We start from the raw sequence: 25,241 nt of genomic DNA on the forward strand, positions 1-25,241 counted from the left end.
ACGTCTTGCAGCTACAGAGCGCATGGACGTTTGGGATTCTAGTTCCTCGTTTCTAATTATGGTATATTACAATTATGATATATAGGAGCTAGATTACAGCACGTCTTGCAGCTACAGAGCGATGTGTTTAAATTTATAACATATTTTCTACAAAAAAGCGCATTACGGTGAATATTGGGGTTTTTTCCCATAAATTTAGAATTGAACAAAAAAAATACATTAAATTTATATTTTTTTAAATTTTCCAAAATCCGTTTTTAAATGTTTGCTCCTTATTCAGTACTAATTGTTTTACATGTACGTACAAAAATAGGAAAACTGTAACTAATAATTCGTTTTAAAAACTTTGTATTTTTATACTTTAAAAATCTGATTTAAATATTACACATCTCACATAGCCATAAAACGATGCTAGTTCTAGAACTTAAGAAAACTTAAACTTTTCTTAAACTTAACTCATCGTTCCTAGAAACCAGCTATTCAAAGAACGATAATTTTTTTTACAACTGTTTTTTTTTACACAACTACAATTCTTACAAAAAAACAGAAAATGCAAAATAAAAAAACGAAACGACACACCACACCAAAAAAGAGACAAACTCTTATGCTTGGTGTGGGATTATGAAAACGTAAAACAATCTTATTGATAATAAATAAATAAAGCAACGCTTTAAGGTTACAAAGTACACAGCTACGTTAAGACTAAAAGTTACTTTTTCAATCAATATGAAACGGTAAGAATAATATTCTAAATTCATAGTTGTTGCAAAAAAAATTGACAATATTCCTTTTTCAAAAATTGACATTTTTGAAAAAGGAACATTTAAGTGCACTTTAGAAAAAATGTTATCAGGCGAAACCTAGTAGATGAAATAATTCATCCAGATGAATTTCACCCCCATAAATAAAGGTTTTGGCTATTTTGCTTCGCAAAAGTCCACAAATGATGGCAAATTTGAGAAAATACGAATATGTACATAGGCAAAATGTGAATATTACACAGAGCGTAAAGTGACCTCCTAAACCAGCCAATGACAGATCATAAGCCGTGTACATGCCTGGAATTCCATATTCTCTTCTCAAAAATATTTTCCTTTTCTGTTGCAACAGATCTAGATCTTTGTTACTCTCTAGGGAGGAAATCCAGCCTGTCTACAAACATTTGAACATATTTAAAACATTGTTGAAGAATAATATTTATATTTAGAACCCGAAATTGCAATATTTTATCTATCAGTCTCAAGCCAACTAACCCAGATTTTTGACTACGATTCTCTATAATCGGTTTATTTCTAGTCGGAAAAATAAAAAATAACAAAAAAATAACATTTATAAAATCATTTCAAACATTAGATATTGAAAAAATTGCCTCCAAATGTTATCCATCAATATATACAATCGCCAGAAATCGGGCGAGAGTGTAAATTTGAGTCAAGTATAATTAATAAGATTAAAAAAGGTTCTCTGAGATGGTTTGGTCATGTAGAGCGAATGGACGACGAAAGAATGGTAAAACAAGTATACATGGCGAAAATGAACGGTAACGTGAGACGAGGACGACCAAAGAAGACGCGGTATGATCAGATAAACCAAAACCTTAAGTCCAGTCATGTCAAAAGCAGACATAACCGAAGGGCAATTATGACAAGATGTACGAATGCGAAAGAAGCTAGGAATGTATGCCAGGAAAAACATGTGTGGTGGTCCATTGTCTCTGCCTGCCTGTAGTTTTATTTATTTTTTAAAATTTAAAATGCAGTACTGCCATCTATCGTGAAACTTTTGAAACTATTGGTGTTCTGAAAAGATCTGTGTAAAGTTACTACTCTAAGAAAATGCAAAATGATTGATGAAAACACTGAGGCTCACCTTTCATATAACAGAAATGAGAAGTTTACTGATTCAAAATATAGATGTCGCTGGAATAAAATGATCATTATGTTTGAGGTTTGTGTTCTGTGCAAGCGTTAAAATCTCGAAATAGAGAACTAACTTCTGATAAATCAAGTAAAACCGACTTTCGTTTTTTATTTAAATTTAAATTTTACGTTATAATTGATTATTTTTTCAAATACAAAAATATATAAACTTTCGCTAATTTATTGCATTTATAATTGATCGGCCATTCTAAACAGCTGTTTGCTAGAACTTGTGACGTTTTTAAGTAGGTGTGTACGTGGTTTATTTTTATTTAAATGTATTTTTATGAATTTTTCCATGAATTTTCGACAATCTTCGCTTACAATTAAATGCTCTAACTGTTACCGCGTGTAAAAAAATCATTTTTCATATCAAATTTCCCGAAGAACTAAACTCTTATAAATTAGCTTAATCAAATAATACTACATAGAGTTGTGGTCCCGTGGTTAGTGATGCGGACTCACAGATCATAGGTCCAAGGTTCAACTCAACTTGACTCCCATTTTCTTAAAGTGAGTTATTTTTAACTCGTTGAAAATGACCCAAAAATTAAAATGTTTGGCGGCCTCTGTGGTATAGTTGTTAAGACGCTTTGACGCTTTGACACTTTGGTTTCAACAAAAAAATATTTAATTGCTAAAATCAAGCTCATTTATATTCAGTGTTTATTGTACATATTATTTTTTATAAAAATCTTATGTTTAATTTTGTTTTTAATTATTTAAAAAAATATTTTTTTTAAAACAAGAGGTATTTTAAATTTTCTACAATAGGCGTGAACCTGCGTGGCCTATAGTACATTTGTAAGAAAATTTTACCATACACAAATGTGTGAGTACAGTGTTCGCCTCAACTAAAGCGGCGTTTTATTTGTTGAAAATATGAACATCATCATTCGCGTCCCGTACCTACTTCTGACATGAACTGCCGACAAAAATTCAGAAGTGGACGTTCAGTAGCTCAATCACAAATAACTATCGACGTGCTTAAAAACATGCTAAGCATTTGAGCGATCACAATGAACAATAATGAACATGCGTAAGTTATCGCAGTCATAAGTCAACGCTCATGTCGGTTTGTTTTTTGTTTTCCTCGTAAATAAATACAGTTCACTGGCAAAAAATCAACGTTTACCATAAAAAATAATACAATATATTGCATTTTCAAAATAGTATGAAGTATCTAACACAAAAAGGGAAAATTAAATTACAATTACTATAGCGAATGATTTTCTTGACATTGGCTTGCCAAGCACCGCCTAAATGCAATGCATTAGCATGATATATAAAAAATAATAAATAAAAATAGCAGTTTTAGAATATTTTTCATATTTACACCGGTAAAATTCAAATATGTGATTGCGCAGCAGGATTATACGTAGCGAAACGTAAATATTTTGTCATTTAATATTAGGTGTTCACGGATGTTCCATTGCGATTGCCAATGCGATAAACAACCATGGCGAGAAATTGTTATCACGTCGCTTATTAGCACGTCGATAATTATTTATTTAGCAACAGGACGTCGAGAAACCAATGCCTTGTAAAGTAGGCATACCGTGGATAAGGCTCTAAGTATATAGAAAAGCCAACTGCATAACCGCAGCTTCATGTTGTCACTGGGTGTGCTGCGTCCGTTCTCTTGTTACTTTAATCCTTGCAAAGTCGAAGACATATCATACTTACAATATTGTTGGAAAAGCAATCTACTTTGTAGTGTTGTGTGTTGTTCTTATCAACGTTGTTGCTAGGGGGTGGCGGGAAGGGGAAAGGGGTATACGGAAGGCTGTAGTATTTTGTATGGCAAGCCAATGAAAGCGCATTCCTTGTTAATATACCTAATATTCAAGGGTGTTACATGTGACATTTCGAATAGAAAACAACCTTAAAAAATAAAGCGAAAATCTTTTATTTAAAAATTTTAATGTAATATTGTCGGGATATAAGCCGGTGATAGATTTTTTATGATTTTATATAAGTTTTTTTTTTCATTCATTTTAAATTTTTTTTTTTTTTAATAAAATATTTGCGTTTTTATGATTTTTGATTTTTAAATATTTTATATTGAGGATAATTATCAACGGATTGCAAATAACTTATTATTTGACCATTAATGTTGTTTTTTTTTGCACCACAACAGACCAGGAGATCCAATTACAGTGGTGAGTCATAGCACAGTACACCCGGGCTTGAGAAAAATTATATTTTAATTTTTTGTGTTTTCACCGGAAACCGAACCCGGAACCTTCTGTGTGTGAATCAGTCGTCTTAACCACTTAACCACAGAGGCCGCTAAACATTTTTATTTTGGGGGCATTTTCAACGAGTTGGAAATAGCTATAAGAAAATGGGAATCAAGTTGGGGTAGTAGTGTTTGAACCTTGGACCTGTGATCTGTGAGTCCGCAACACTAACCACGGGACCACAACCCGATGTAGTATTATTTAATTAAGTTAAATAACTATAAATATAAGGAGAGAGTTAAGTTCTTCGGGTAACTTGATGTATATATTTTTTTAATACTCGCAGTAACAGTAAGAGCATTTTATTGTAGGCGAAGTTATTTAAATATGCATGGAAAAATTAATAAAAATACATTTAAATAAAAATTGACCACATACTTTAAAACGTCACAAGTTCTAGCGAACAGCTATTTAGAATGACCGATCAATTATCAAGGAAGCCATGTTTAGCGTGTTTTCATAAGTACGGGGTTCACTTTTAAAATGTCACAACAACTCCTCGGGTGGAGTAATTTCAAAATTACAAAACTTTCAAAAATCACATGATAATACAACACTAAAAAAATAATAATAAAGATAGTCTTTTCATAAAAAAGTTCAGCCCTATAGAAAATTGGATATGAAAAATGTTTTTCATAAAATAAATTACTTTGAACACGATGTCACTAGTTTTTCCGAATTAACCAATAAGAAGAGAGTAAACATATTATAATAGAGAAGAAGAACATTTTAGAGAAGGTAATATAGAAGTCTAGGCATCTACAGTACTTTCGACCCGTCATTGGCTGGTTTAAGTGGCCACTTTACACACTGTGCCCATTCACCATTCTGCCCATATTTGAACATCTATATTCGTTCAATTTTTTCATCTGTTAATATATGTAAAGTAAAAAGGGCTGAAACCTTTATTTATGCGGGAGAGATTTATTTAATAGAATTATTTCTATTAAATATTACTAGGCAACGCCTAAAAATTATATACCTATATATTTTATTTTTTTCATTTTCTTCAATTTCAAGAAGAGAGTTGTTATGGATTTCCGGTTTACGGTAAGTCAACTAACCAATCAGCAGAATTCATAGAGAAGAAGGGAAAGAGAACTTGCGGCGTCACATGCGGAGTAACTAAAAAATACGAAATAAATGTGTACGTACAGTTAAATTTTAATTTGTGCAAGAATATCAAACCAGCCAAAATTCTTCTGAACTCTAAATTAAATATATAATGTATTCTAGACGATTATAATATTTAATTATGAAAGTATTTGATCCGATTTTGATTATTAACGATTTTAATAATTTACGTTGCATCGATTCAATCTGCGTTAAATAAATATTATAATTAAAACGACCAATATAAAAATATATTTACCGAGGCTGATATTTTTTGAGACAATGTATGTAAATTTAGGTCAAAAATTATAGAAATTTCGAGAGAAGCAGATATTAAACTTTATTATTAGATACATATTTGTTCATTTCGTTTCTTTTACGTTTATTATATTGAACATAATTTAAATTATTGTATTAAGTGGAAACAACTTTTTTGGTGTGTGCATCAGTTTCTTACACTAACATACAAAGAAATTGGCAATATATGTGTACATACTGTTTGTTTACCTAATAAAATAAATAAAGAAATAACTAGGAAACCATATTACAGACATATTGAGACAGTTCTGCCAATCGGTCCCAACGGTAGTAAACCAAAAATCTTTCACGATTCTCTAATTATTAGTTAATTTATATGAAGTTGTGATTTTTTTTACACATTTTTAAGCAAGTTTGTTTGTACTATTAAATGCTCTTTTTTTACATTAACAAATATATTTCTTTTTAAAACCACCGACTTCTTCATTCCTTCCTTTTGGAAATAAATTTGGCTGTCGGTAATTTTAAGAGTCCGAAAATGGTCGAAGGGGGCGCCTGTTAATTTGCAAGTCCTCATTCCCACCCAAAACGCATACTATGTACGTTCGCTGAAGTAATCACCCAAATACCAGACCTATACAACATGCAATACGGGTCAATTTGGCAGGTAGCCAGCGAGGAATTCCAAGCCCGCCCGTCCTTAGCGCCGCGAGCCATAATGATCCTTAGCGGATTTCACTATACGTGTCTTATTCGTTAAGCAACAGTCTCTGGAATGTCATACACGTTCAGTGGTCAAAGGCCTCCGGGCGAGGGTAAGCGGAAATCTGTTTTATCGACATATGATTTCATTCAAAAACCGGTGTAAATTTCATGGCAGCATAGGCTATTTTCGCTTGTCTGACCGGTTTGTATATTTACCTGCGGCTCAATCGAACAACATATCATTTCATCAACCGATAAAATAAATGAACAAGTAAAAATAATATTTCGTCCGCTTTTTTAAGACGAACTGTGCATGATTCGAAGCGTTTTTTTTATAAACAGCCTTTAAACTCAATTTTAATGTAAAAGACGTAGAGACAGACTTAACGTGTCTATGCCTCGATTTCAATTGCTTAATATATAAAGAGCGCTCGGCAAAAGAGTACACGTAAACAAAGCGGAAATGACTTACATGGTTTGAACCTTTTTGAAAGTACGTTGATTTTACCTGTCGGTCGACCCTTTTCGTACACCTGCTCCAACCATTACCTGCTCGCGGAGCCAGATATTATATAGTAACAACGTGGAGCAAGGTGTTTTGGCGGGTCGGTAAACAGTTCTCCGCTTTACCGACGAAGGGGGGCCTCCGCCATCTTGAGAACCACACGACAGCGACACACATAGTGGAAATTCCGCGGCCGTCGCGCGCGCAGGGAGTGGTTGTGTCTGTGCTAGTGCGGGAAATAATAATCGCGGTGTGTTTTTTTTAATTCAAAATGGAAGCGACGCCCATATGCCGGTGTCGCGTCCTGTGGCTCGGCAGCGCCGTCCCGCAGCAGACCAAGGACGGTCTGCAGGGTATCCAGGAGCCGCTGCGGGAGCTGTACCCCTCCAAGGCCCCCCGACAGGCGTGTCACGCCCGCGGGATAGACTCCTGGCTGTCAGTTTGGTCAAACGGAATCCTCTTAGAAAACGTAGACGAAAACCACAAAAAGGTCACGAGGTTTTTCCCGATAGAATCGCTCCACTACTGCGCAGCAGTTAGACACGTAGGGGCTGGCGGAAACGGAGTTCCGAGATTCCTCCCTCTAGATTCTCCCTTCGCCCGAGCGCCGTCCCCCGCTCACCCACCTCTGTTCGCTGCCATTCTGCGCAGAACCACGGGGATCAAGGTCCTGGAGTGTCACGCGTTCATCTGCAAGAAGGAGATGGCGGCGAACGCCCTGGTCAGGTGCTGCTTCCACGCGTACGCCGACAGCTCCTACGCGCGAGCGGCGGGCGGAGCCAACGGGAGTGTAAAGGATTCCAGCAAAGGAGTGGCGGAGGAGGAGGAGGAAGAAGACGTGTACGACGGAGACGAGAACCACAAAGTCTGGGCAGGGTCGACGGAAAGGCTGGACGAAGGCCCGTACGATCTGTACGGGACAGGGAGTCGGGGAAAAACTCCTCGTCCGAGGCAAGTCACCCGGCCCGCGCCGGTTCCTCCGCCGCCACCTCCTCCAGCTGTGCAGACGAACACTAACAAAAAACAAAAAAAGAACCAGCACAGACGTCCGAACGGTATGAACGGCATGAACGGCATGATGAGAGAAGATACTCGAACCCTCGGGCCTCCTCCTCGGGGCGGCTGGGCCATGGGTCCCGGCGTGGCCTACGCGGCGACCCTTCCTCCCCCGAGGTTGAGGCCTCAGTACGCCACCGTGGAGCCGCGCCCCTTGAGGGCGGCGCGCTCTCTGGCGGCCCTGGACGGGCCCCACTTGGGGGGGTCTGCCGGACGAAGGGGGCACCTGAACGAGAGAGCCTTCAGCTACAGCATCAGGCAGGAACACAGAGCGCGCTCTCACGCCAGCCTGGCGAGTCTCAAATTCGCAGCTCCACCCGATGTAAGTCGAACGATTCTCTTTTTATCTTTCCGCCTTTCATGTTTTAAATACTCCTCCTGGACCCAATTTCCCGGTTTCTAAGAAGCGCAATTACTCGTACGCGCGATCATTAAAACGATCAACTAATTAAAAGGCAATTTTAAGAAGTCTTTATTTCCATTAGTAACAACTAAAATTGAATCACGTTCATTTGTATCGCTTTTTTATAAAGGAAATAAGTAATACGGTACCCACTCACACAAACTTTATCATTGATATTGGCGTGAGAGATTGTCATTTTGTTACCATAAGCATTAAATTTGTCACTGTCGTGAAACTACAACATTACGAAAAATCACTTTGCAATTATCTTTACATCTTTCAATTAAAAATTTAATTTCCTGAAAATTTTTAAAGGGTGGTTCCTAGTACTTTTACGACATCAACGCAAGGTCATTATCGAAACCCGATAAAACGAACGAATTTAGTGCGCAATTTTTACGCGTTCATTTATTACAAACTACACGGTGTATTTGTGCCACAATATTTGTATAAAATGAAAGTTATAAATAATTCACAATCTTTTTGTGATAAAGCCGCGGCCGATCGGATATTATTCTTTAGTGAAAATTGCCCTGAGCGACCATCAATGTACCGTTAAAAATTTCTATCGAGCGAGTCGCTTCGTATGTACACATCGATTAATTAGACCTGGCGCGTTCACAAAACACACAAACGCATTTAAAATCTACAGGATGGCGATTTAAAAAAATGTTCTATTAAATTTAAACCAAATTTGCCATCGTTAAAAAAATCTCTGTTGGATAAGAGGGTTGGTATATGAATAAAAAAACAATAGGTTATGAAAATGTAATCAATACAAGGTGTTCTTTAAACCCTGACACATCCGAAACCATGATGATGTATGGGTAAGAAGACGTATGGGCATGAAGATATATTAACATATTTTAAAAATATTTACAACGAAGAAAATTTTTTTTTAAAGTATTTAAAAAACAAATGGTTGCTTACTTCTGCAGGGGAGAAGTGAGGGAGGCGCGGTTGGCGATGTATCAGACTCCTCCCTGCCCCCTCCTCGTTTTTTCCATGCAGAAATGAGCAAACATTAGTTTTTTTTTTAATTTTATTCGTTCTAAAAAAATATTTTTATTTGCCAATTTGTCTTCTTGCTCATACTAATCATCGTGGTTTTGGATGTGACAGGGTTTAAAGAATATCCTGTAAATTAATTTATTTTTACACGATTAAATTTATTATTTATTTTTTTTTTTTCATCATATTATAATAAAAATTAAACAATGCAATTAAAATGCATACCACAAGTTTTATTTTTATTGTAGATTGTTTTTTTTGTATTATTTATTATTATAATGAACACAAAATATTTGATAAGAAATGTCCTTGTTCAAAAATAAATGAATATATGACAAGTTTTGCGAATACTAGATAATCGATGTATTTAGGATTATGTAGAATGAGAAAATTTATTTATAAACTTATTTTTTTTATTTTTTTTGCCCATAAATTGAATAGATTTTATTTTTTAATAATTAGGATCGCAGCAGTTTAGACGAACGCAGGAGCACCCTGTATACATTTTATTACCATATCATTGCAACAATCAAAGCAATAGTTGTTTTTGTCACGCTCATAAGCGCGCCTGAAGGCCAAATACTTATTCTTCAGCCTTTTATCTTCACTGCTAGATGGCGGCCTCTTCCAAACGTCTCCATTCCTTCCTATCACCCGCTTTTATCATCCATGTTTTACCGGCAATAGAGGCGATGTCGTCGACCCATCTTTTCTGTGGCCTTCCAACACTTCTTTTGTTTGCCCATGGGCTCCACTTTATTATTCTGATGTTTACCTGCCATCATCCTGCCACTGCCATTTGACGACTCCAGTTTGGTGCCTTAGTTTTTCATTTCTTACTCTGTCTCTTAGACTTACACCGAGCATCTATCTTTCCATGGATTGTTGCGTGAATTTTAATTTCTGGCTACATTTTTGTGTTAAGCTAGGGTTTCCTAGGACAGCGGTGCCAGTATTTTAACGGCCGTAGTGAACGGTGATGCGGTGGATAACCGTCGTAACGGTGACTAGAGTGTGGTTTTCTAGGAAAATGGTGTTATCAACACCATTTAACACCGTTTCCCTAGGAAACCACTCTCTAGTCAACGTTACGACGGCTGTCTACCGCATCACCGTTTACTACGGCCGTTAAAATACGGGCACCGCTGTCCTAGGAAACCCTAGCTTTACAGACATGGTTTCTAGTCCACATGTTGTCACCGGCAATGTGCACGATTCATATTCTTGTCTGTTTAAGCATATAGAAACTTATTTATTTTCAAAAATATGTTTTAGTTTGCCGAAAGAAGCCCAACTTAGCCCTATTCTTCGTGGTAACTCTTCTGTCTGGTTATCTTTACCAACTACCAGTGACTTTGTATCCTTGATATATGTATTCATCAACCACTTACAACCAATACACCAAATAACACGTCCGCTGATCCGCGCGCACGTTTTTGGTGGTTAATAATTTTGTATAAATTGGAATATTTTTATTGAACTTCTTTTGAAATTTGTTTTCGCTATCTTGTGGTTATATTTGCAACGTTATGTTTAGATAAACACCAACATGGCCGAAGTAATTTCCCTTCCGCAAAAGAAACATTACAGGCAACGAGCACACTCAAATCCAATTGCTGATCATTGTTTTGATTATCCTTCTAGACCTGAGGACTTTGACTGGTCGGCACTCTATCCCGAAATTTTGAAGGATGAAAAAAAAATAACTTCGATTTTATTATTGTTGATGAAAATGTCTCTCCCTGTTGGACTCATAGTCTTTGTTTTATGAATATTCATTTCCAAACCAATCTTTTTTGAAGCCTCATGTAGTTCCATAATCATTTCGCCTAGTTCATCCATGTTTTTACTTATGTCCACAGATACTACACAAGCGCAATGCGTATATGTATTGTTCACGCCAGCTCTTCCTAACCGACCGGTAGACACACTGTTTGTCTGCCTAGGTCTAACATAACACTTTACTTCGATTGACATGTCTTCAAAAGTCTTCTGTTTACATATATTTCATGGCCAGCTGGTTTTCAAATGCATCGTAAAAAGTATTCATACGCGTAATCGTTTGTGTATTTAATTTTTTTCAAGTGACACATACGCGTTAATTTCAAAAATATTATTTATAACGGTATGTGAGACGTATGAAAATAGTATAATGTACTCGTAAATGCATCGTAAGTTATCGTTATCAGAAAGTACAGCAAGAAAAGGATTAGTATAATTATTTATCGACCATTTGTTTTGTCGTAAAAATAAATCGGTGAAGTTTGTGTGTTGGAAAAATATAAATGAATGTAAACTAAATATTAAAAATAAAATGATTTTCCTATTTCATGACGTCAATAATAAATCGCGTTTCCATTGATTTTCTTTGGCGTAGGTTCAGTTGCACCAAACAAGTCGAGTAAATTAATTTTTGTTTTTTTTTTGCTAGATTTATAGTGGGTACAAAAAAAAAGTTAAAATATATATCCGATTGGAAAAAGACATGGTGAGTAGAGATGAAACAGATATCAGGTAACTATCTGGTATCCGGCCTAATTTTACTATCCGGCCGGATACCGGATAGTAACTCAATATCCGGCTGATACCTTAATATTCAATAACTGCAAAACATTTAAGAAACGCCACTAGATTAATTTATTGTTATCGGCCGTGTTTCGGAAAAAGGAAGTAACCCTCATTATTTAAATAACTGTCTTTTTTGCATAAAAACATTCGTAAAAATAAGAATTTAACTGGAAGATTTTTTTTTTATCAAAAATTATTTCATCATCATCATTCCCTTTCCGAACCTAATGGTGCATAGGGCACTGCATTGGTACACCAATCGCAGCGTATCTAGATCATTTTAGTTACTTGAAGATGATCTGTCTTACGCTTCAGGTACCAGTCCAGGGACTATGAAATGTTCCAGTGTGAGAACACCCCTTAAACTAAATATTTCATATCAACCATGTCGGGAATCCAACCCGAGACCTCTTGTATGGTCGGCAAACGCACTGACCATTATACTACGAGGCCGACAAAAATTATTTAATTTTTAAAATATATATTTGCATGAAAAACATAAAGCACAAGGGGTGTAACCCAAAACCATTAAAATTATTTTATTGATAAACCTTTAAATCTTATTGACATGCAACATATTGATTGATCAGCGATTATTTAAAATGTGATGAAAATGTTTTAACCCCTTTTTATTTAATGCCCAATAAATGTTTTGTTTGTAACTACGGAAGAAATTCAATATCCGGCTATCCGGTTTAGGGGGTCCGTCGAATATCCGGTATCCTGCCACACCACTATCCGTTTCATCACGAGTGTGTAGTGCTGATTAGTTGACATAAAAAAAATATGAAACTCCGGTCACTTCACTCCTTCGCAGAGAGTCTCTCTCCCGGTTTCCGCGTACATTTATAACCAATAATTTAATGATTTATTAGATGTAGGTAGTATATGTGAAAGTAAGGAAGAAGATAAATTTAAGGTGTCTTTTATAGACCTGATAAAAAATGAAAAAAATGTTACTTTTACAATGCAATACGTCAATGTTACTTATACTGTCATTGCAAATAGCCCGTATTTTTCGTACAGTACTGTGAAAAATCGAATTTTGATGAAAAAGGATCAACTATTTAACTTTCATTTAAAAAAAAAAAATTGTGTAATAACTGACATTTATGGTTTGAGCAACGAAGAACTTTAGAGCTACGGAAAATAGGATCTTAAAAAGGTTTCCTACTTATCCTCATGCATGAATGAAAAGAAAAATTGTTTTTATTCAAATCGATCTACTTTGAATGACGTCACTAGGTTTTTAGAATTAACCTATGATAGAGTATTGTTATATATTTCCCGTTTACGGGATTCAACAATCAGCAGAACTTCCCGAAGATAACTTGTGACGTCGCACGCAGAGTAATTACAAAACTATAAAAAAATCATAGCGCTGATAAAATGACAAACGAAAATATTATTTTTAAAATTGGCTTAGTTTCTATAGTCTTTTGACAAATAAAATATTATAAAAAACACTGAATTCACTCATTTTCAACATCTTTTTTGTATGATATTTCTAAATAATGCGTTGGCCTGCAAGCAGCGGGCTTATTCTGTCACACTTTGCTTTCGTAAGTTTGTTCGTTCGTCATATATCCATCTCATTCCAACGCAATCAAAACCATATTTCGCTCCTGTTTCCTCTCATACGATACAAATAAATTTACGAAACGAATTACTTACAGCATAAGGCCACAGGATTCATTAACTCCAATAACACTTTTCTGAGATAATCGGTGTTTTGTGTTTTTAGTGTGCTTAAAATAGTACTCCGATTTTTAAAAATCATTAAAATTAATTGTATTGTGGACAACTTTAAGCTGATAGTTTTTTTTAAACAAGTATGATCCTAATACCCGTATGCAGAGACAAAACTTAAGGTGAGGAAAGTACATTCTAATTTCAAATGCAGAGAATAACCCGAAGGTGAAGACGATAGAATGTACTTTCCTCACCGCAGAGACAAAACTTAAGGTGAGGAAAGTACATTCTAATTTCAAATGCAGAGAATAACCCGAAGGTGAAGACACAGCACAAAGATCTATATTTATCTGAAAACCGCACGTAAATCGGTTAAGCCGTTTAGGAGGAGTTCAGTGACATCACACGTATATAGGAATTATATATATAAAGATAAATGTAAAATGTCATACCTGAAAGTGAAAAATGTTTTTAAAACTGTAATATATATAAAGACTGTTGACTGAATGAATGCATTCTGTCAGTACAGCCTCGACATTTGGAATATTAAGCGCATTAAAAAATACGAATAATCCAGTAGTTTGTATTCCATTCGTGCTAAAATTAACGGACATTAGATTTCATCCTTTTAACTAATTGATAATTAATTTATTCACAATACAATAAAGATGTTTTCGAGAGAGGCCTTGAGAATAACGAGCACCTGAAAATATGCAAATTTGAATAGTGCTGACATTCGTTTTCAAAATAAACAATGATTAGTTAAGTCTGAAAATATGCTTCTGTGTCAATAACCAATTTCATTGTCGTAAATTGTAAAAACAGGAAGTCTTTTGACAGAAATAACATAAATCAAAAAAAGATTCAGATTGTAATATTTTATTTTTTTAAATCTTGAAATAGGGCACACATAAACATATTCTTTTGTGTGCTCTAAAGATAAAAAATGTACATGTATTTAATTTATAAGTTGCCTAACACGTATTTCTTACATTTTTGTATTTATTTGGTTACAATTGTTATCCGGACACCATAAATATTATCATCAAACCATTATCCGCTCCATCCAATTACATATTTATTTATTTTATTAACATAAACGGCAAATCTGCCTTTTACAAACATTTATAATATTAACATATTTGGCTAAATATATATATTTTTTTTAAAACATCAATTTCCTTATACCCAAGATTTATAAAAAAAAATAAACCAACTATTATACAAGATTTACATTTAAAAAATTAACCTAAAATTAAAGAATTTAACTTCCAAAAGCATTTTATGGTGCTAATACCTGATACGGAACAATGGCTGTCTAACAGCCCCCTACTCTACAGGGAAGGCGACATTGTGGGGTACATCGATGGCTCCAAGAAAGATGGACAAGCAGCTGCTAGGATACACGGAGTAAGACCTGCAAAAAGGTTCTCCATCAGCCTAGGGCTCTATCCCACTGTCTTCCAAACGGAACTCTATGCCATCTATGCCTGCGCACAAGAAAGTATGCGCAGACGATACAAAAACAAAATAATTTATATTATCTCAGACAGTCAGACTTCTCTTAAAGCACTGAACTCTGTTGATATTTTATTTTCAATTAAAAAAAATATCTATAAACCCTTACGGATTTTTACATTCATTTTACAAAAAATAATATAAACATTTTTCATTCATACTCTGTTGTTCAAAATAATATTTTTTACATCTTTTGAAAAGTTTGTCCGAGTCTTTTGTTTAGTTTTGTCTGGTAGTTTATTGTATTATTTCAGTCTCTGGTTCATTAGTCTCGATTGTCCTTGTCTTGTTTTAGAAAGTTGTATATGGTATTTGTCTGATATTCTCGTATTATGTCCATGTTGACTACAATTTTTCACAAGTTTTAGCTCTTCGTCTACAATTACATGAGTGGCTAATTTATGGATAAATTTTAATGATTCTAGTTGAAAGAGTTCAGTTATATTTTATTGGTTAGTTTGTTTAAAAAGTTCTCTAGTTGCAGTTAGATAGGGAAGGTCATATACTAACTTCAATATTTTATTTTGTTGTCTTTGTAGTCTGTTTATATCATTTTTATATCCTGCTCCCCATAGTAGTTGCGTATAACATATTTTAGTTTTTACATAGGCTTTATACATTTGATTTTTTTCCGTTTTTGGAACAAAGTTTTAGATTTTTAAAAAAAGACTCGACAATATCGCCACTTAGCTAATTAAATTGTTGATATGAATTGTCCATGTCAATTGTCGGTCTATTGTTAGTCCTAAGTATTTAACATGTTCAATTTCAGTCATTATCAATTCTTCATTAACCTTGGAGTGCCAATGGGCGCATAATTGTATTGGTGAGTGTAACAGGGTGACATTAATTTGGGTACTTGGAAGCTTAAACACCGACGGTAACGAAGCAGCTGATGATTTGCAAGGCTGGGAGCTGAGAGAGTCCTAATAGGCCCTGAACTCCACTGTGAGTTGCCTAAATGTGCTTCTTGTAATGAGCTCAGATCATGGGCCAGGAAGCAGAGTGTTATGGTCTGTCAAAAAGTACCTTTTCAGCACCATGCGAAGAAACTAATAAAAGGGTACTCGCAAAGTTTTGCTTTTGACCTAATAAAGCTCAGCCTCATCAAGTGAGGGTTATCACTAGAGCCCGCCCAGGACACTGCAGATTGAACAACAGCGCTAGAATGAACCTTTCCCAAACTTCTAGATGTAGGATCTGCAGTGCAGATGAGGAAACACCTATACACATTATATGTGAATGTGATGCTTTACATCATAAAAGGAATCTTATCCTCGGGGAACCACTGGTTCAACCTGAGGATGTTAAAGTGCTCGCCCACTACCTTATAGGCCGACGGTTTTGGGCTTGGAGGGGGAGATTTAGAAAAAGGTAAACTCTTGCCTTCCACACAGTAGCCCATTTCTTTATAGACCTGGGCTTGGAGAGCGAGAACTATTCATGGGGACCCGTTACAATAGATCTTCACAGGTCGCAGTGACGTCAGGAGCTTGCATAGTGCTTACCCCCACCACTAAAGATAAGAATAATAGTTTTACAACAAACGTGTAACAGATGGTTCCAGTTTGTGCTAGCAATTCTCGGCATGAGTACCACGCCTCATTGTATTGCCGTAAACTGTAGCTAACTTTGTGGTTGATAATTAAATTGTATTTTTGTCCAAATGGGCGTCTCTATTAACCAGTGGCGTATTATTACTCTAAGCAAAGTAAAATATTGCATTGAAAACCCCCACCACTTACCCAGATCCGTTATAGACGTCTGGTGGCCTCTTTCAGATCCACACATTGCAGCAAATTTAAGCTTCAATGAATGGCTAATTACCTTTTTTTAAGTGTTCTTTGTTTATAAAAGATTCGCGTTTTTTAGAAGTTTCATTTACTGCTTTCAATGCCTTTATCACCACCAGTGCACCTTAGTTTATAAAGTCAACCTGTCTGTCATCTTTTATCTAATTTTCCCAATTCTGATGGCAATAGGGTATGTTAGTTCATTCGCTAGTAAGCCGGGAGAAATAAGTCCGATCGGGCAAATCAGAGCCATCGCCTCCCCTCTACCGGCCATTCTGTTACAGCCCACACAGAGCAACAAATTCAAGTTATACTGCCTATTTCAAGACACCCTAGCAAGCACAAAAGAAAATCATTATTTATAAATACATGTTATCCCGGTGAAATATTACTGTTAAACCCCCTTAATAATAAATATTTCGTGTCAACCCTCCCGGGGGTGTTATTCTGAATCTTCTTGAGGAGGTTGAGAAGATTTCGGCTTTATTTATTTATTTATATATACTTCCAATAGGCATCGCTGAGGACATATTTGTACATAGAAAATTATTATAATGGAAAGTAGAAAGACACAATGGTATATAGTAGACTCGGTGGGAGTGGAGCGGGAGAGAGAAAAAAATCAAGACTGGTATGCTTATTGGCAGACCTAAGAATTCTGGGCATAGGGGAATAAAAAACATAGTTAGATGGTTAACGGTATTTTTATTTTTTTCTTTTTATTTTCTTTTATTCAGGAAACATACAGTACAGTTACAAAGTTTAATATTTTACACAATTGGACTTAATTCTAATGGACCAGTGAAGTTTCCATATTAAAAAGCAATTAAATCTAATGTTAATTATGAAAGTATAAAAAAGAGAAGGAAAAAGAAAACATAAATGAAAGTTGTTTAAAAATTTAAATTTAAGTGAAAAAAAATATATTTTAAGGTTTGTAGTTTGTAGTGAGTATTTACAAATGGAAATAATATTAAAAATGAAGAAAACTTGTAAGAGTAATTAAGAATTAAGAATGGAAATAAAGAATGAAAAACATACTCAGATGTAAAAATAAAATAAAATAGTAATAACATTTTTTTTTAAAAAAGGAAAAACATAAACACATATTTATTTTAAGGGATTCAAAGAAACGATGAGAAGAATCTTTAAGTGAAATATAAGACAGTAAATTTAAATTTAGGTCAATTTAAAAAACATCTTCAAAATTAATGACACATTATAGTAAGAGCAGCAATATATTGATTTTATTAACATATAATAATAGGTATAAACTAGTAAGTTTTGTTTGAGGTTTCTAATTGCGATATATAATTTTATTGAGCTCAGTAGTTAAATAAAACTAAATATAATTTGATATAATGTACGTTATATATTCTAAAAATAGTTTTTTTTTGTTCTGTATGATACAACTCTCATCTATAAAATAAACTCAAATGACGTAACTTCGTGACATGTTATTTTGTATAGCTATATTATCCATTAGTTTAACACATACCTTAAATAAAAGTTTACAAAAACAGCACAATAAATTCAGTCAGTATTAGGTATTCTCATTGCGATTGAAATGTCGATTGGCCGATTTGTTCTAGAAATGAATAATGCCAAAAGTGGCCGCGTCGAGCGCCACATGTCTTGCGAGTCATATGTCTAAGGTATTATGTCAAAGAAAAATAGTCCTTAAGAAATAATGTTTGAAATAATGGTTTCCAAATCACGAATCTTAAAAAAAAATGTGTAATCTGCAAGTTTACTCTTGGAGGAAAATCCAGCCACTTGATTAAAGATGTTTAAAAATAGTACACTTATTTGCATGAAGAAATAAGCTAGTTTCTTAGCTCATTGCTGGCGCTAGGCGCGTTTTATAAAAATTTGGAGAAAAATACAAACGGTGGCAATAATTTATGAGAAAAAGTAATTATTTGTTTGTTTTTCTGTAAATAAAGTTACCGTAAAACATTATTATGGATAGTCAAATATAATGGTAAGCTGCGCATAATTGCTTCTATACACGGTTCGCCTCTACTACGAGGCAAACTTGTCACCACTCGATTACTTTTTTCTGGATTTTTACTCTAGTGTAGGAGCCACCGACTTAAAAGCACTCGTCCAGAATTCTGGTTGTATTTCACGTACACAAATGTATTTTTTATCCGACCGGACGCGGACACAAATATAGTTCGGCGAATTCTCATCGCGTCGCCTACACATAATGGAGCATTTATTTTACAACTTCCCATTGCGTAATGAGTTTCAAATCACGAATTCGTGTCCCCGCGTTATAATAAAGAGCCAGATGACGTTTTTACGAGATTTGAAATTCCGTGTGGCGTCGTTTTACAAATTTCAAAATAATTACAAAGCGTCTACAGTGCCTTTCACGAGAATGACAATTTTTATTGTGAAGTGATTGTGATATTGAAAATGCTGAAAATGTTATGCGTAGAAAATACTTAAGCCTCACCGGTTATTCCCATACAAACCACATCCTTGAAATAGCAAAGGTTCAAAAGCATTTTTTGCGATATTTATATCTTAAAGAAAATAATAATTATCCATTTTTGCATTCATCAAATAAGACATCTTTCCCATATCTTCAAGTCGATACGTAACATCTTATCCCAAATTAAACTCAAACAACTATATTTTATTTTATGTAACTCAATTATAACTTATGACATAATAGGATGGGGAGGCACTAATAAATCAATATTAAAACCTCTCGAATCTGCTCAAAAATCAATCATTAAAATAATTTTAAAAAGCCCTTCAGGTACCCCAGCGTCAAGCTATTTGAGGAATTTGAGATCTTAGATATAAGTCAATTATTTATTTTTACAATAATAATGTGTGTGAAAGCAAATTATTCTACCAAATCCCAGAAGGAACACTCCCACACTACCAGAAGTCAAACTAGAAGACGGGTCATGGGGTCTACCATAAACTCTGAATTCGGGAAAAGAAATCTCAGGTTTCTGGGCCCCAAAATATTCAATACGTTACCCGAACATTGCAAAACCATGACCCGGATTCTATTAAATAAATTTGTAAAAAGATGGTCTCTGGGTTTAGGTCGAGAAAAATCGGAAAATTTACTCAAAAACATTATTAAATAATAAATGGAATAAATGAATATTGTATAACTGTATGTTAATTATGGTCCTTAAAATATAGCTTGATTATAATGACAGCTGTCAAACTAATTTTATTAGTGATGGGAAATTGCTGATCACTGATCAAATCGATTTTATTAATTATGTCATGCAATCATGAAACTCTGTTTACGAAAATTGATATAAAAAACGCAAAAACAAGCCTGTTATAGTGTGTTTAATACAATTATTCAACAAAATATTAGACATTTATACCTTTTTCACGAACAACATCAAATGAATTATTTTTTTATTCGATCAATTTACATTGATCAATTTGTCCCATCTCTAACGTTTTTGCAAAATGATGTAACCTTGTAAGAAACGTCGTTAGTAATTTTGTTTAATTTAGTTTTCTTTTAGTTTTAACGCTGATTTTATATATTAATTTTGATTTATGTTACTACAAAGTTAAGTCGTCACTTTTTCTGACATCTGTCATTCTAATCATTTTAAGGACTTTAAGTAGTATTATTGTTTATTTTTCATAAAAATGTCTCCCTTAAAACAGGTTGTTCCTAGTCAGGCAGTTTATATTATTTTGTTTTTGATGCTTTGAAAAATATTATTCAAAAGACAGAAAATAAAAAACTCAACAAAACCAGATAAAATGGTTTAATTTTTTTGTTTTAAAGTATGTAAATTGAGAAAAATAGTACAATTAAAATGAAAGAATAGCCGTTTCCTTGAATTTATTTTAAACAAAGGAAAATATATATATACATATTCAAATAGTGTGTACTCATAAATGTAATCAAAACAAGATAAAAAATAAAACAAACTAAATCAAAAAATTTAATTCATATCTAAGGGAAAAAAAAATTAACAAAAGTACCTATTTTAATATTAGATCTAAAAATGTAAATAAAATAAGAAAGTTTTCATGGTGTTAATGGTACCAAATAAAATAAATTGTTTTTAAATATTTAAATTAAAATGTGCCATTACAGATTTTTTAAATTTTCTCAAAAATATGTATGGAATCGTTTGGCCATCTTTGATACTGAGGGCCTTGTATGATCCAAATATACTGAAGGAGATAAGTTTGTATGTTCCCAACTTTTTAAAACAAGACAAGGACAATCAAGACTAATGAACCAGGGACTGAAATTATACAATAAACTACCAGACAAAACTAAACAAAAGACTCAGACAAACTTTACAAAAGATGTAAAAAATATTATTTTAAACAACAGAGTATAAATGAAAACTGTATGTATTATTTTATGTAAAATGAATGTTATAATCCGTAAGGGTTTATAAATAAATTTTCAAATAAAAAAAAATTAAAAAAAGTATGCTAGAGCGAGATCTGATGCACTGTTTTGCACACCCAGAAGCTGTACAAATGCTCAGAATTCACCCATTAATAGGGCAATTCTATTGCTTAATACGGCTTCCGCGGATAATATGGATCTATTTTTCTGTACATATCGGCAGTTTGGCAGCTATCTGCTTTTTATTCATTACTTCCTAACTTATGTTTACAGTCTGAATTACGTGATGGGTCAAAAAACAGCCTGTAAAGTAATGCAGACTACAATGGTCAAATAAATGTATTGTTTATTGGTTGATTCGAAAAAGCTAGTCCCATAGAGTTGGGCCTTGTGTGCACACACATTGAAATAAGTCGTAAAATACAACCTCGTTCAATACTTTGTAATCGATTGACATTTACGAGTTATAATTATTGATTACTATAGTAATCTAATATTTAAAATGGACAAAACACATAGACGGACTCACTAAAGTAATGGCATCACTACATAGCCTCTTCTACAAAATTAAAGATTTTATATCAAGAAAGGAAAAAATTATGATGTACGAAGCCTATGTCAAAAGTAAATTGAGTTACATGATCGCCTTCTGGGGAACTGGTAACAAGACAGACATAACAAGAATACAAAGACAACAAAATAAAATTCTTAAACTAACATACAACCTACCCTACCTGACCTCTACGACTGAACTGTACAAAAAAACACACCAGTTTGACATAAACTACTTGACTAAAATTGAGACCTTAAAAATTGTGCACAAAATAACACTAGGAAACATACAAGACGACGACATAATATTAGTCAAAAATGCTGACATACATAAATATAACACCAGACAACAAAAACACTATCATATTGAAAAAGCAAAGACAAACACAGGACAGTCAAAAATACTACATAATGGACTTAAACACTACAACGACCTACCTTACTACTTGAAAACTTTTAATGGAGACAAATTTAAAATCAATCTGAAAAAGCACATGATGACTGAACTAACTAGACTAGACGAGACATAAAATGACTAGACAATATTAAATTTCTAATGTAACCCTAACGGGTTTTTTAAAATTGTAAATAAATAAATAAAAAAAATATATATATATTGTGCAATGTGCGTGTATGGGAGGAAAGTTAATAATTTCGTATTTTCATCTCTGACGTTCTGAGCAGTTATTTAGTTTTTCTATTTAGTTTTTCTACTTGGTTTTACGTATTTTTTATTTTCTCTATCTATCCTCGCCTTTGTTGTATACAACATGATTTGGTCTGACACTCGTTTTGTACATCCGAATTATGTTTCCAATAATCATGTGTTCATTGTACTATACGACATTTCTTAGGCATCCAGGTGTTTACTAACTGAGATGGATATGTTCTCATCATCACTATGGCAGCATCATCTGCATGGCATGTGATGTTAATGACCTTATCTCCCTTAGTAGATTCACAACTTTTTTTTATTCTTCAAAGCGTTTTTTTATACGTATTTATTCTGCTTGTGTAAGAAAAGGTTTGAAGCGTTCTCAATATGTGTTATTTTCTAAAGGTTAATATTATTTATGTCCCGAATTGAGTTGTTGTATCCTGGGAATGTAATTTAACATATTTTTCTTGTAAAATACTTTGATTTATAAATAAAAAAATATAAAAATATGCAGTTTGTAAGAATGTCAGCCGTACATCTATATCTGCCGCGACCCAAGTGCAACACGCTAATACGCACGCAAGGTGTCAGCATTATCATGAGTATATTGTAACAGCGTTACGTGTCAGGTACAGCGACCATTGAACATGTTACATAATTAGATAGATACCTTTTGTAATTTCGATTTATCCATCGATGCATACTGCATTCTTTATCGAAAAACACAATATTATCATAACATAAATGTTTGATGAGTAAATTTTTTATAAATCAATTTTATTATTTTTTTATTTTTTTTTTAAGAATTAACGGTACAAGCACCTTTTACATTACATACATACATAAGTATTTACAGTGGAGTATATACAGTTACAACTTTTTCAATGCTTACTTAGAAAGAACATAATTAAAATATTGATTCCACACTAAAATGTTTTACAAGTAATTGTTTATAAGCTGGAAATTTCAATAAAAATATGTCACCTAAATCCGAATATTTATTACCCAGCGCATGTAGACGATTCAGTACTGAATTGCTAGAATATATTGAGATATGATTGTTGCAGTGATAAAGTTGAACTAGCCTAGTCACTCTAACTGGTACTTTAAAACCAATGAGGGCCAAAATTTTGGGGCTGTCCAATACTGAATTAACGATTTTAAATAGAACTAATAAATCATTAATAGTTCTCCTGTCCCTTAATTTAATCAAATTTAATATATTTAATAAATAATCGTAGTTACGAAATTCATTACGCATTCCTAATTTAAAATTAACATATCTCAAAAACTTATTTTGAACTCTTTCTATGGTAATTTGGTGAGAGGCATAATAAGGGCTCCATATTGTAGAATTATACTCCAGGATGCTTCTCACCAAGGAGGTGGATAAATTTTTTAAAGTGTTTATATTTTTAAAGTCCTTAGTGATGCGCAAATTTGTTAATTTCTCTAAAATTTTATTGCACATGCGAAAACATTGATTGACACAGCAGAGTAGATAAGTAAAGGGGTATTTAATAAGAGTAATTGAACTTTGAACTTAAAAATAAATCAAATTTTATTTTGCAAAAGGCTGATATTTTTATCTCACGTTAAATAATATTTTATGTCATTATTTTATAAAGATAATGTCGACCAAATGTCCACCACGGCGTTGTTCAATCCGAGAGGTCCAATTTGCATTAGTTCTCTCATTAGATGAACAAAGTAGCGTAAAAAAATTAACCACTCTGGCGACACCAACAAATTTTTTGATTAGTTTTCTTTGACAATCTGACAGATGGCAAAATAATTCAATTCTTGAGTAATATGATTTATGAATTTGATACTTACACATAAAATGTGATTCTATCGTGTTTCTTTTTGATCCCAGCAGTATTTTTACACTTTCAAACGACACAGCACGGCAAAGTTTAATTTGAATTGGGAGTTGCGTACTGATCGACGCGACGTCTACAAAGGAACTAAACTAAAAAATGGTAAATGTTACACAGTGGGCACATAAACCAGCCAATGACAGGTCATAAGCCCTCTAAATATCTAGACTTATGTATTCCCTTCTCAAAAATGTTTTCCCTCTCTGCTGCAACACATTTAGACATAAATGAAATATACAAAATTTACCAATTAAAATAAAAAAATGAAACAGAAATACTAATGTAAATTAAAAAACATAATTTGATAAAAAAACAGAGTCATTTGACAATTTTTTTAAATTTATTTATTTATTCATATTTTTCGCTTACAAACTATAATTAATAATAAAAATAATGTGACCTCACTGGGGTGTCCCGTGCCGAGGACACAACAATTTAGTTTTTTTAAATTACATTTGAGAATAAACAAAGAAGACTAACTTAAAAAACAAACATAATTAACAAATATTCAGACAGTTTTAAAAACAAGGTATTTATGTACATCTATATTATTTATTTTACAAAACACACAATGAAAACAACAAAAACCTAACATAAGCTATACAGTTGTGGAGCAGTTGATTCAGCATTGGTATGGGCGAATGAGACAATTCATTTTACTTTTACCTAGCTCCACTATCCATTTTTTTATAGCCTTTACAAACATTTTCTCATTACTAATTGATTTAATAGATAGTGGAAGTAGGTTATAGATTTTAACAGAATAATACTAAAAATCCCTTTGTCCGAAAGTGGTATTAGTTTGTATTTGTTTAAGTTGTTTATGTGTTGAGGATCTAGTGATTATATTATTTGTATGTGATGTATTGTGGGGGTTATGTCTTTCATTTGAGTAAGAGTAGTTTTTGAATTTATAAGTGAGTATTGTTTTAGCGTATAATTGTTTTTGTGTCATAAGTTGTGATTTATGGAATATTTCTTCAGTAGATGTCTGTATC

At 33.5% G+C, this 25,241-nt stretch overlaps 1 protein-coding gene across 1 annotated transcript in view; it reads left to right on the top strand.

Annotated features, from left to right (window-relative positions):
• Nucleotides 1–6,304: 6,304 nt before the first annotated feature.
• Nucleotides 6,305–25,241, top strand: part of LOC148272317 (uncharacterized) — a 57,292-nt gene continuing 38,355 nt past the window's right edge. Inside the window, exon 1 of the mRNA XM_088240211.1 lies at nt 6,305–8,121. Coding sequence (XP_088096337.1) covers nt 7,015–8,121 — 1,107 coding nt within the window. The 5' untranslated portion in view covers nt 6,305–7,014. The remainder of the gene's footprint in view (nt 8,122–25,241) is intronic.

Source organism: Micrasema longulum, unplaced genomic scaffold (genome assembly GCF_059751315.1).
Source record: "Micrasema longulum isolate JH-2025_06_02 unplaced genomic scaffold, ASM5975131v1 h1tg002380l, whole genome shotgun sequence".
NCBI lineage: Eukaryota > Metazoa > Arthropoda > Insecta > Trichoptera > Brachycentridae > Micrasema > Micrasema longulum.